Source organism: Zerene cesonia, chromosome 3, assembly GCF_012273895.1.
Source record: "Zerene cesonia ecotype Mississippi chromosome 3, Zerene_cesonia_1.1, whole genome shotgun sequence".
NCBI classification, from domain to species: domain Eukaryota; kingdom Metazoa; phylum Arthropoda; class Insecta; order Lepidoptera; family Pieridae; genus Zerene; species Zerene cesonia.
In genome coordinates this window covers 7,546,552-7,561,449 of record NC_052104.1, presented here as the reverse complement: position 1 = coordinate 7,561,449, position 14,898 = coordinate 7,546,552, and the positions used below count along the sequence as shown (strand labels likewise).

At 30.9% G+C, this 14,898-nt stretch overlaps 2 protein-coding genes across 2 annotated transcripts in view; both read right to left on the bottom strand.

Moving 5' to 3' along the window:
- Positions 1 to 14,898, bottom strand: part of LOC119837622 (protein tramtrack, beta isoform) — a 280,840-nt gene that overhangs the window by 11,649 nt on the left and 254,293 nt on the right. The window lies entirely within an intron of this gene.
- Positions 317 to 11,518, bottom strand: LOC119837638. The gene is made up of 3 exons (XM_038363336.1): positions 11,120 to 11,518; positions 1,508 to 1,780; positions 317 to 1,301 (listed from the first exon to the last, which is right to left on the bottom strand). Exons 2-3 carry the CDS (start codon positions 1,695 to 1,697, stop codon positions 1,039 to 1,041), a joined length of 453 nt encoding a protein of 150 aa, XP_038219264.1. The 5' UTR covers positions 1,698 to 1,780; positions 11,120 to 11,518; the 3' UTR covers positions 317 to 1,038.

The window sequence follows — 14,898 nt, the reverse complement described above, 5'->3', positions numbered from 1 at the left end:
TGTTCCCACTGCTGGGACACAGACCTCCTATGATTCATATTACTTGTAGATAATTCAAAATCCATGGTTATGGTTGCCTATGAGAGCAACCATTTTACCATCGTCCGTAGTAAACAAATGCGCTTTGCAATTCTTTACGCGGGAGCAGTACCAACGCCAACCATTTTTCAGGCGATACGGGTACTTCGAATAAGTGTAATTTTTATGCAACAACAATGGTCGACCCCGTCTGGACATTGTCAGAACCACAGCTGTAAAAACATAGCAAAGAAAAGGTTCAATTCATGCAATTAGACCTATTGAAACGAACAAATAATATGGGATTAAAATCACTTTTTATTTCGACGGAAGAATCACGACAATGTTTACTATTTAATCATTTATTGTGTAATGATAAAAATAATTTATTACATAAACTCCTTAAAATAGATTAAAAAACACATTCGCTAAGGGTACTTTTAACTACGAAGCTTTGGGCTTTAAGAATAGATCAAGCTAAATTTATTGAGACATAATTGTTATTGTTAATATTAACATATTTTTTCATTAGCTTAATTAACATCTGAATTTTGCGTATTACAAACGCACTTTTTAACTTACACGTTTATTAAAACCATTGATAATACAAAAACCGGTCTCTGCGAAAATTACCAAACTCTATTTTGTTGCCCCATTCTCATCTCAGATAGGTTTTGAAAACAAGGATCAAATATGCTTTAATATTTTATTTTCCTATAAAAGCAGTAGTTCCGGCGCAATCAAGTATCATGGAGTTTCTTTTCAACAAACTGTTACTGTTCCACGCAACGCGCGTGACCGTTCTATCTATAAACATACATACATCACACACACACACATACTTCATGCACAATCTACCGTATTTGTATATTTTCCTTCGGTCACACAAAAAAATAGCATATACGCATATTAGGTCAAATTCCGAATAAGATATAGTGAAAAATAATGTAATATTTGTCTAGATGAAACAGAATCCCCCCCCCCATTTTCGTCTACAACTGGATTCTTTTTCAAGCCTATTTAGGACTCAAATAACAATGGCTCTCTCAACGCATCCAAAACGTGATTGGGGTTTAAGTAATACTTGGGCGGGTCATGTTCATGTTCCTCGAACGCGGAAGTTATCACGTTAGTAGAGTCCGTGAATACGACGGCCCGGCAATTCTTTTGGGTCGAGCAGACCCACCGCGTTTTGTTGCCTTTGTCGTACTGCTTTCGGTAAGTATAATTGCGGAATAACAACATCTCCTTTCCTTTGCGGGATGTTATCACAACAGCGGTATCTGGAAGGAAGAAATAAAAGGTGGATTTCGTTTGTAGTTTAAGTTTACTGTGAGGAGTGGTAGAGATACAGAACTTGCAATTTAAATGATAGAAATTGGATTTATTTTTTAATAAAAACATACTTTAGTTGACTTTAAGAATGCTGAGGAAAAACGAAAAAAGGGGATTCAATTATTTAGTAATTTTAAACATAATGATATCTTACCATTGTCATCAGATTCTACATGTTGTTCCGCAGATGATGGAGGTTCATGATCATGACTGACAGACGTAGTAATAATCTCATTGTAGTCGTTCAGAAAAACGAATCCCAAGCAGTTTTTCGAAATGCATTTCCAACGAACGCCGTGCTTTGTTTTATGTGCTTTACGATATTGATATCCTCCATATTGCATAATTGTCTTCCCTTGATGTGACTCCAGAAATAGTATCACATCGTCGCCTACTGTTACTTCTTCGGTAGTTTCATAACACACTTCTGCAGAAGAACACGGGTGTTAGATTAAATCTGAGATGTTACATTTTTAAAACTACCTTACACACGGAAAAATAAAACACATATGTAAAAATAAAAAATTTATTAAAAATTGTACGGGATACGCAACAACACGGCTTGCACTCCAATTTGGACCTTAACGATCTATTATTATGTCACTAATCAACTAAACTGTTCTTCCTAAAACTTACAAACTAGAGTAAAAAAGTTACAATATTGTAAAAAAATTGTGTTAAAAAGACCGCAAAATATATCGCACTGGGCGATGGTAAATTTTATTTAATTACATTATTCTATCGTGAAACATGCGACACAACGTCGGTTCGTGGTTGTGTGTGTTCATTAAGCACACTAATTCAAATTTGTCGTTAACATGCGCGTAGACGTCACATTTGCTTGGACAAGGCTCGTTGCAGCACCATCTACTGGTGGCTCCGTTCACGCTTATCTCTTTTCTGAATGTATGCCCGTTTATAATAAGAAACTTGCTGCCAGTCGACATTGTGACTACGATTACTGGAAAAGGAAAGATCCATTTAAAATTGACGAAAGAAGGAATTGCATATAATCGTGAAATTATTATAATTTTGCATTCATTCAATTAGGTTGAGTTAGGTGTTGATATCACACAGCACCAGCGCGTGCGCAGAAAAATAATCTATATTTTTTAACTCTTTATTGAAGAAGGGAAAATAAATACAACAAAAATAAATTATTTATTCATCATTAACATTCATGCTATAAGTATGTACACATTTTTCATAAAACTATTATTTACCTATTTCACAAATATTCATTGGGTAATGTTTTCATTAAGCAATTAAATTTCCTCTGACATTGAATATAACCGAAGTTTACCTAGAGGCTTAGGCTAACCAATGTCCTTCCAACATAGCTGGATTATTCTTTAAATATCGATTGGGTCCAGCGATATGATTATGGTCCTTTTCATACAATTTAAGTCGTTTATTTTTGTCAAAGCGTACTTTAGCCTTGCATTTAACCGAACTCCGTTTGGAACAGGTCCAGTAGCGACCATCTTTTGACACTTGGTTAAAAGTAAACCCATCAATCATTAAAACCGGGTGTACACCGTGATGCGACTTGACAAACTCATATTTTATACCTGGAAAAAAGCACTCTCAATCATTCTAACATTTTAATACAAATTAGGAATAAAAACGTCAACAAGAATCGTTCCGGTATTGTTGATACAGTTTGTCCAATTAAAATATTTATTGAGAGAAGACAAGACAAAATATTTACAATAGTGTACCTAGCTGCAAAAATATAAGCATATTCTAAAAACGTGAATATGTAATATGATATAATCTTTTCTCACAACTTCACAACTTTTGTAATTAATAGAAATGTATATTTAATTATAATTTATAGTTACAATATTAATAATAACATCCGTATACAAAATGTACAATTAACATTCATTAAAAACAATAACGAGAAAGAGAGAGTTCAGATATTCTTTAAAAGACTCGATAGTGCAAACGTGACGAGAATTCTCATAGTGCTGTCATAGAATACAGCCCATCCGGAGTGATCTCGTACACCGGTCGATCATGACAATGTTCATGGGATATACAGACGAACTCGTAATCGTCATTAACGTGTAAACACACGGTACACTTCCATGGTATCCTGCCTGAGCAGTACCAACGCTCACCACCGGATATTGGAGAAGGATTTGTAAAGGAATACCCATTCAACATCAAGATGCTGGCGCCGTCGGTTGCCGTCACCACTCTTACTGGAAAGTTACACTTGCGACTAAGTTTTATTGTTATGCTATTATACTTCATTGATTTTAACCTATTTTGTTAATATTTTATACCTGCAAGTTTCAGTTTAATTTCTAGCCTAATAAATATTACATAATACACACTTACCACGAAATTATCCAATTAGTTGTAATCTTTAATAATGGTATCCATGAGCCATTAAATGAATTACAAAGCAATATATTGGATTAATGGAAATATTGTCATTAAATTTTTAGACATTCTTATAAATTTATTCCTCTTATTAATGATATTTAACGTTACATGTATGAAACGTAATCATTACACCGGATACATAAATATATATACTTAAATACACTCTGTATTTCTTTTAACCTTGGAGATTTAAAATTAACCTCGAGTAGTCATCGTTCATTATAGTATTTGTATTGTCGATTTTATTATACTTTTCTTAGCTTCCTACTAAATTTGATTTGTAAATTTTTTTGACATAGGTCAATTTAAGCATACTTACTATACTACACTTGCTATTAAGGTTGCTAGATTATTCGGTGTGAATGAATAATGGAAATGAAAATCATTTTTTGCCTTAATCTCTATTAAAAGTATATTTAAGAATAAATGGAGGTAGAATAATGTACCTATAACGTTGTCAAAGTTTTAAAAATACATTTTTATAATAGATTATACGATTAAAGTAACATAATCTTACTAAAGTGTTACTGAACCTTTAATTATAATATTAAATTCTATATATAATATAATATATTAATTACGTTTTATATTTATTGAAAATCGAAAAGTTATTAAATTATATCAATAACATTTTTTTTTATTATTTGCGCTATATGAAGCTCTCAAATTTAAAGTTTAGATAAAATACACACTTGTAAACTTATTAACTACTTTACTATTATATACCATTAACGTATTTCTTAACATTAATTTATAAACTACTTACAATTTACTTTTATTGTATACATTTAAACCAATGAAATCAAATATATCTTAACCTACGTAAGTGGATCTTATTGATTCAAGCTATAAAGAGATGAATTCAAAGACTTATATTTCAATTAAAACCACGTACGCTATATAACTCTAGCAAAACTAATTCTTATCTTAAAAAGCCTTGATTAGGTATCCTCCGACCAGCTGCTGTCGTTTCTAAAAACAATTAAACCAGTCCAAAATTCGTTTTCTTTAACGAATCTGTCTGTTTTTAAAGTAAAAAAAGACCTATATTTCAAGGCATTTATGACATAATATCTCGGCAACTTAACAGCTCTCAACTGAAATCACCATAGGACCACTCACGTACCCTTATATTAACCACACAAATCCTACTAGATTATAAGCCTATATTATATAACTCTATATGGAAAAATAAACGTGTTTAGGTTTGGCATTGACATTAGGCTTCACGTGATTATGTTGTTCTTTCGACTGGACAATATTCAAGTTAGGATCCGTGGTCAACACGGACTTGCATCCCTCCGATTTGCTCGCTGTACACTTCCATACCACACCCTTTTTAGACTTCGTACATCTACTGTATGTATGAGATCTATAAAGCAGCATATATTTATTCTTGGAACCTTTGATAAGGACTGGTCCTGAAATATGATTGAATGTTAGCTATAAACTCTTAACGTATAAATAATCTTATGTTTATTTAGAATAGTTATTATTTTCGGATATTTCATGATTACAAATTATGTATTTTTATGGTAAGCGATCACCACCGCTCATAAGAACGCCTGCTTGTAACAATAGTAGTGTAAGAGTAATGATGAGGAACGAACTGATGACGGGAATAAAGGAATGGAATAGGAAGGCTAAGGAAAAGGATATACACTACATTACATTGACAATAAAATAACACTACGATATTCCCATTGAGTATATTGAGTACCATTTGCATCAAAACGTACAGACACGTGTGAACAGTACTATAAGCATTTTCTGTAGGTATAACCCTCGATTACTATATACAAATAATATATTAATTAAATGTAAAGTTCAGATTAAATTACTAAAGTAAATAATTTTTTTTCTATTATGAAAATGCGACTGTATTTCACAATATGTATTTACACATTATAATTTTCATTCATCGCACCTGAAAGACAATGAATATTTTATGATATACGATGATAATTAGACACTTAATAATAAATATATCTACAATTAAAAGAACTTTCTAAATAGAAGTTCCATGAGCTTCCATACCACGTCTATAATAAGCTTAAGAGAGATGCATCTATACTTCAGTAGGCGGAAAATGGTTACTTATAAAATCTCCTTGACCGTAACATGATCCTACACGATTATTTCAAGATAAGATCACGTTGCAATATTTATTTCTCATTCGGATATCACCCGAATTACTAGCGTGTGTGTGTGTTCCCACAGCTGCAATGATCCTGTTGTTAAAGTCTGTGGTGACACTGGCCTTGCAAACTTGGGATATCCGTGACGAGCAGTACCATTTGATCAAATTCTCTTTCTTCGAAGCGTAACTCACGTTATACGCGTAATCGTAGAAAATCAGTTTTGCTTTACCTCGGTTTGATGTTGTTATAAAACCTGTTGATGCGTTAAATGTTGAAAATGATTTATTTTATTAAAAATTTGAAGAGATAATTTAACATAGCGGTATAGTATATATAAAAACGATGAAACACTCATCATAATGTAGGTACTCTTACTATTGATACGAGATCGAAGGCGCAACCAATTACTTGGTACACCTTTATAGCCGCTTGAAAAGCTCAAATGTAAAGTGTTGATTATTATGGAAAACGCATTTCCAATTTAAATGTTACATGATGTCTTCATATTTTTCTCAAGCGCAATTATTCAAATCCTTTTTGTATCCTTAATGAAATTGGGAACTGTACGTTTTAGTACGTATTTTCTAAATTTCCAATTGAGCTCTTTTAAACACTCGATTTATCAAGTGTTCAATACCTATCTATAAACGTTTATTTTATCCTATAAAACAGTTTAAGTTTCATAAACCAAATTTAATAAAAGTTTAAGAAAAAATACAAAAATATGAAAAAAATCTATTAAGTATATGAAAATAATAGTATATCATGTTTAATCGGCAATACAGAAGCGTTATGAAACAATCTGAAACTTTACATAGTGTCCATCCTGGCACCTATACACTATCGGTGGTTTATGTGTGTGTATGGTATTATTTAAAACAACTGTCCCATCATTTTTCAAAGACAACTGTGCAGGACATCTCTTAGAATTCCTAGATGAACACAGCCACGATGTAGCAGTTTTGGACACATTATTCTTAGAGTATGTGAAATTATTATAATACAACAATTGTTTTCCCCGTCTCGATTCAATGAAACGTATTTCTGAAAAACGCAATATATCTACAGTTACATACAGTCGGCGTGATTGTTTGCGGAACAATAGTAAGTATTAGATGGATCCAATAATCCTTTAAATGTATTCTATAAAAAAAAATATATATTTAACACAGTTTAAATATTTTCCTAGGATTCTTGGTTGGAAAGCCATTTCAATCCTAGATGTACATTAAGTTTATTATTATGTATCACAATTCAAACGTATACTAAACTCTTGCGAAATAACGAGTTTGAAGACAAATATTATATCTTAAACTTTGGTACATTGTTTGAACATTTGTACATCTACCTATATTTTTTTAATACTTTTTACACGTAAATACGTTTTTTAAACCAAACAAAGAAAATCCCCTTTATGGGTCACTACTGGATTACATTGATGTTAGGATTAGAACTTTAGTTCACACATGATAAAATTCGAAAAGCATTCCTTTGCTCTTGCTATTAAAACTGTGATTCTTTCAGCCTTATCCAATTCCATTTTCGTGCTTTGTCATTCAGAACAGGCCTGTTCATTTTCTTCCTGTTTTGTTCTTACATAGTCTCCTTTACTATTTAAGTAGAAAAGGGGCGGTGGATGCGTATGGTGCTCATTAGTTACGGTAAGCACACCACCGTTGCTCAAGGACAATTGAGCTGGACACCTCCTAGAGCAACGGGAAGAACAGCACCAAGATACAGCGCGTTGGCTAACACTGTTCCGAGCAAAGGAGTATTGTTGGTATATAAGTAGCGTCTTGCCCCTCCTTGACTTTATGAAATGTATATTTTCTGCAATGGTAGTCAATGGAGGAAATCAACATTACCTTATCGACAATTGACGAAGTGGATAACAAATTTAAATCGAGTCATGGAGTTCATTCGCTTTTATGGCAGTATTCTGTATCATTCGTACTACCAAGATTGATTATTTTTTAATTTTATATTAACGTTTAACTTCTCAGATATTAGTAAGAAACATGAAAAAATTCAACAAATCTTTATTACTTTCAAATAGAAATCCGCATTATACTAATGGCATTAATTTAGTACTTACTAATACAATCTTAAAAAATTTATTCAATACAAATACTGTATATTATCCGAATGTATGGGTAATTCTGGAGGCGAATGATTACGTAGCGTAAATAAATTTTCGTTTCTCCTTTATATACCTTGGGATTTAGACTTACAGCCTTTCTTCTGATGACTAAAACACGTCCAATACGTCCGGCCCTTTTTTGATATCGCACAGTGTACGTATATCGTATATCTTTGATAAAGTAGTAATCCTAATGAAAGTTTAGACCATTTTCTCGATGGTATTATTAGAACATCTGAAGATGATAAGATTCTTTATTAAAAACGCTTAAGAAAGCTGAAGACACTTGTAAATATTGAAATGCATAAATAACTGTGAGAATACTGAATACTAGCCTGAACCACAGACCTAAACGTTTAATTCAATGACCGACTTCAATGTTTCATATTTTTTATCTAGAAATATATTATCTGCACAACGTTTTATATTGCTATCTTATTTAATAATGTGATGCGATAATCCATACAACAACGAAATAATTCATTGTATTTTTTAAGTAGATAATTTAGCATATTTCATAGATATTCCATGAATGTGTTAATTTAATGATGTATATACAATTTACTGCAAGCCATTATTTACTTAATGACATGTTGGTAGTAGATCTTGTTGAGGAAGAGTCGGAAAAATGATCTTTCAATGAATGTCTAATTGTACATATATGTTATGTATCTCTTTATTCATCTTATTGTTGCATAAAAACAATAAAAAAATAACAATTAAAGCTACTACTTTTTTTTAAAGTAATAGCGTAATGTGCATAAATTTTTTAAATATTGTTGAATTTTCATTTATAAAATATTAACACTTACTTCTCCATCAAAATTAAGCTCACTAATCCTTAAATAAAGTTTGAGTGCAAGACCTTCAAACAAAAAATGGTTTTTACTGCAAGAAAATTATAAACATATTGACATCTGCAATGCTGCTTCAATTTAATTTCTAGTTAGAGATAACTATTTTTCAATAGACTTTTTATATTTAAAAATGCAGGATTATAAGTAAACTTGACCATTTATCATTTACATTTAAATACATAAATAATAATATAAAAAGCCTATATGGATATATGGTATGCAGCTATAGGATCAGCAACAAAAACTGATGTTGAAAAAAATTTTTTGAATGCTAACAAATACACAATGATATATCTCATTTAACAGACTACACAATAACATTTGCATCAATACATTTAAAAATAAATTATCAGAAATAACGAAATTGTATAAAAGTGAAGTCCTGCGTCCCCTAGTGGGGTATGAGGCAGATGACATGCATCTGTTTCACTGATTGATTTTCTTTATGGACAAGTAGGTGATCAGCCTTCTGTGTCCTGCCAGACCAAGAGTCTTTTTTTTTCTGCGTCCCCACTGGGATTCGAACCCAGAACCGAGGAGGGTTCTACACTCGCACGAGAACCACTGTACCAAGGAGGTGGTCTTATAGAAAAAGGGTATTTATTACCACCACCAAAACATACATATAGAGGCTACAAGATTACTTCAATGATGGATTTCTCAGTAACAAATAGAAAACCACAAGAATAAACAGAGTAGTGGAAGGTCAAGTCTCCCACTACTACGACAATATCTTAACTTTCAATAAAAAAATACAAAAAAAACACAAATAAATACAGCATATGCCTATTTTTAAGAAAAAATATATCTAATAAGTTATCAATTACCTATATATAATCTATAATTAATAATTATGAATGACTATTCAACAAAAGTAAAAACACTTATTGTTTTGATCCAAACCAAGCTCTCCGAAACGGAAATAATTGTAGCATATTTAACTTGTACCTCATAAATGAACTCAATATGGTAGTACCAAATATTATAAGACAATTCAATATATTGTGGTCAAATTCAACTCACTAAGGATGATTTGTGTTAAACAGCAGGTGCAACTCACCTGTAACAAAAGAAAGTTGTGCATGATTTAAAAATGTAGATATGTTTTGTAAAGTAAAGGCATAAAGTATGATTTAATATTTTGAAAATAACATAGGATAAATGGTAAGTTACATTTATTGTATACTAGGCGTCCTTCATCTGTGGAATGTTTTTCCCACCATAAGAACATTCCTTGTGCCTTATCATAAATGTAAAAAAAAAAATTGGTTGTGACATTCTCCAGTTTTACACTTAGTAACACACTTGGCTATGCATTTTTATTTATATAGTTAGAAATAAGAAAAGCACTCACAATATTGTGTCTTTATTGACAAAAAAATTTCCAATGACCTACTACATAAGACTACAATTTTGGTGTAATGAAGTGCTTTAGAACTATGGGTGTGGATGAGAAACAGTTACAAAGTTGGTTTATGATTGATATTGCACAATAGTCAAATGGCATTTGGTAACTGATACAGGCAATGTGCAACAGACAATGTAGTCTTAGAATGATAGCACTGCATATATAAATGCAATAAATAATAATAAACATTAAATAACTGTTCATGACCTCAGATGTCTTTCTTAGAATTTTTTATGATAGAATAGTCAGTGTTTTTGATTAACCTGATAAATAAACCAATCTTAATCCCATATTATAATCTATATATAGGTATAACACATTCTCTATTCTTAATTTTTTTTACGTGTCATAGTTGGCAATGGAGCTGGTGGGTCGCCTGATGATAAGCCCTGGTACTGCCCATGAACATTTGGAGAGGCATAAGGTCAATGGTAGACCTTATGCCTCTTCAAATGGATTGGACCTTAAATTGAGAAGGGATTAAAAAAAATTGACGAGAGGAATAAAGGACAGGACTAGGAAGGGCAAGGAAAGGGATATGGGCCTCCAGCTTCATAAATTATTATCACAGTTTATTGAAAACATACAAAAATCAGTTAAGTGCAGACAGACAGAAAGGAGTTCCTTCATACTTATCAAAAGTTGAAGAACATATAAATTTACAATGTATAATAAAACAAGTTTTTTTCCGTAAAGCAAAATAATAATCGAAGATAAATATATTTATTATTTTAGCCTAGACTGTAATGGCTTTATGTGTAGATCGTACAATGATTTCTTAATGTGTTACAGTGTCGACAAAATTTCAAGGCAAAATACTAACCTATAATTGATCATTTGCAATTCCCGCCATTTCGTGTGTATATTCAGGAACGCCGTAATTAACTCATAACGAAAAATAACACAATTTTACTTCACACTGCACATTTATGATGTAATTACATATTAAGAAACATAAATAATAACACATTATCACAATTCTTCTCAGTTTTTTTTAAATATGTTTGGAAATTATTTGGATGGAAATCTAACAACTTATTAATTACGTCTTTCAGATTCAAAACTCTACAAGTGTTTAGTACTACTATTTTATGACACTGATTTTTAGGTTGCATATTTTAATCAAATTTGAACACTAATTATTATTTTAAACATAAACACGTAAAATAAACAATGAAAATTTTGAGGTTATTTCTAGCGTCGAGAAACGTCAACGACTTGCAGTGTTGTAGTCCCTTGTATTTAATATTTATCGGAGTAATCAATTATCGGTTTTAACTAAGAATTACAAAATACATATTTTGAAAATTATCATGTAATATGTTTTCAAATGAAATTTATTTAAATAAATATCGTATATTTGGCTCCTTTGCAATATGAAGGTAACTTAATTCTTTATTGTAGGTGAAATAAATATATTTATTACTTATCCGATAATGTAAAACTTATTTAGTCAATATTACTTACTAGAAAATTCAGTTACCGATAATCCGGTTGGCGGTTACTAAATTTTACAGTAAGTACATCACTAGTTGTTATGGCAAGTTGTCAAATTATTGTTTGCAAACTTTACGAAAATGTTTTATTTGTATTTTGGGGACAACGCGTATAATTTCTAATTTATTTTTTCGTTTCTGGTATATACAAAGTACAATTAAGTTCTACAAAGTGATAAGACTATGTATATAAATATGTTGTGGTAACATAACCTATAATATTACCAAATATTTTGAATAAAATTAATAATAATCCAATAAACATTATTGTGTGTAATGTGTGTGAGTGAACCTTTTATTGTGCACTGTGTGTGATGATTAAGTACTTCTACACTATAATTAGAAAAGATGCGGTAAGTGTTAGAATGTAAGAATGTCATTTAAATAAACAAAAACATTTTTGGAAATTTTGATGAATATCTGTTCTATTCTAATAAAAAATTCCTATTTGAGTAGCTATTTAGTCTTATTAAATGACCTACTTTAATAATGCATCCATATATAAGTTTTATTATGACTATAAAATTAATAATATGTTAGTAAAATAGTCAACACAAATGTGATTCACATTAATAAATGTGTTACGTATCATTTAAATTATAGATTGTGAAATTATCTGGAACAACATCTGTGTCTTGTTTTTGGTGTATAATAAAGTTCTCTGCTATGCGGAGTTTCGCTTTGATATCGTTCCATTACAGGACAGATATAAATATGTATTTGATAAGTGTTATATGATTATGATCCCGAGATGTAGGCCACCCTTGTATGTCACAGAATAATAAAATATTTTATAGCAGTGCATAATAAGTTGGGTATATCTTGTATGTAGACCTAAGCATTAAATCACGACATGGTGCATGGTAGACACGGTACCAAAACTCGCAGTACTGATATTGTAAAATATTCATACAAGTATGTGTGTAGTCAAAATCAAATTATCAACTATTATTTTCAAACAGGTAAGCCGTAAATTCATACTTTTTGTAAAAAAATACATACATGTATTTTATAGATAGCTTCCAACTGAATGGCATACTATGTTTTTGAGCCAATAGTAATGTATTAACTATCACCTTATCACGAAGTTTATATATAGGATCAGATTTGTTGAGGAATTATCATAAAACAAACAAGTCGTTGTATTCTGGCTGATGCAACATAAAGAGCTTTTCTGTATAATAAACCACACACACCTGAAATTTATTATTTCAGAACTGAAAATTGATAAAACTCATCATATGGAAAAGCTTTCGAAGAGGAGGCGATGTGTGGGGTGTTATGAAAAGCTTCGTAATTTAATGCCAAGCCATCAAGCTGCAATAAAAACCAAGAAAGTTCCCACAGGATGCATGAACTGTAAAAAAACTTACTGTTTAGCTTGTTTTAATGAAAAGCACCCATAGATGCTACAAAATATCAAAGAACAAAAAACAGCATTTCTTTGACCTGTCATTAATATTTAATACTGTGAGAGTCTTAGTTTCTCAACGTAATAATTTTTTATAAACATGAATATTAAGTAATTGAAAAATAGTTTTTTTATAAATTTTTTAATGTGTGTGTGTGTGTGTATATAATACTACAGCTGTTAGATGTTAGCTGTAAGTGTTGATTTAAAAAAAAAGAAATAATTTTATGTTTGCATGTTTTTTTATTAATTGTTGCTTTCAATTTACAAATGTTTATTGTTATTACAAGAGTTGGTAAACAATGAAAATGATCATGTTCTATTTATTAATTTAGTAAACTGGAAGATATCAATTTATTTACTTCATGGAAAACTTTTAGTACAAAAAATTTCCACTGATTTTTTTAATATTACATTTGCAATACAATTAAAAAAATGTTTTTTTGCTTCAATGTTTTTTTATTTTAATCATCTTTCTTTAAGTGAACTAAATATTGAATCATATATATATATGAACATATTACATAAACATTAACATATTGTCAACACGATATTCATGGCCCATTTAAATTATGTAAAAAAAAAAATACTTAGTTCTATTTTTAAATTTAGCATCTATTTTCAGATCGTATCTGTTTTATTCCAACGTTAAGAGGCACTCTACTGAATCTTGACAACTACACGTACTATAAGGCGCGGTTTACGAAACACGTGATGCTCTGGTATTGTTCAAAGAGGAAGAGCAAGAATTGTAGGGCTCTTGTCAGGATGAATATTAACCATGAAATCCTTTATATGCAGCCGAATCATTGTCATAGTAATTAAAAATCGGCTTATATAGTTAATTCACACTTTAGATTGTATTAAAATAAACTGTAAACAAATATGTTGTTGCAAAAAGTAAGATTTTTTTTATATTTACTTAACAATGATGTAATTATTTATGGAGTCATGCAATTTCATTATCATCAGATCATAATTTATTAATAATATATCTATCTTATAATTCACCGTAATCTTATAATTATTTCTATCAAACATAGTTTTAAAAGTAACAGGTAGGTATTACATATATATCTAATAAGATATATATGTAATACCTACCTGTTAAAAGAAATTTCAGAAGCTTGTAGATTATTTTTAATAGATAATAATTTATAATAAATGTGTTTTCATTTACTTACCAAATTCACATTTAATAATTACCTTGATAAATAATTTACGCTGTCTACGCTCTCCTGCACAAGGCTTAACATTAAGAGGGAGCCGGAGGCCCGTTTCCTTTTCCTCAACCTTCCCAGTCCATTCCTTCTTTCCAGTCGTCAATCTTTTCCTAATCCTGCCCTTATGCCTTAGAAAGGGTGACGCATTCGCAGACGCACTACCTCACCGAATGTTTATGGGCGGTGGTGATCACTTATCATCATACGAACCACCAGCTCTGTTGCCCGCTATGACACGACAAACAGACATAAAAACACGATTATAGTTACTTTCAAAAGATTTGGATATTAATCTCCACGAAAATAATTACATCTGCGCTTCTTTCTTAACCAATACCTGATGTATCTCCCCAATTGGGAAATCCTGCATAAGTTCCCAGAGCGAGACTATTTTACTAATAGACTACAGGCCCATATAGAAAAAATTACGGGTCATTTGAACCACCAGGTGACCTATCTAGAACGATATAAG

Bases quoted from the DNA above. Each gene is read 5' to 3' on its own strand.
- LOC119837638 (XM_038363336.1), bottom strand. From the start codon at position 1,697: ATGCAATATGGAGGATATCAATATCGTAAAGCACATAAAACAAAGCAC. The intron at 1,302-1,507 runs GTAAGATATCAT...TCTTCCTTCCAG, and splicing joins TGTAGAATCTGATGACAATG to ATACCGCTGTTGTGATAACA.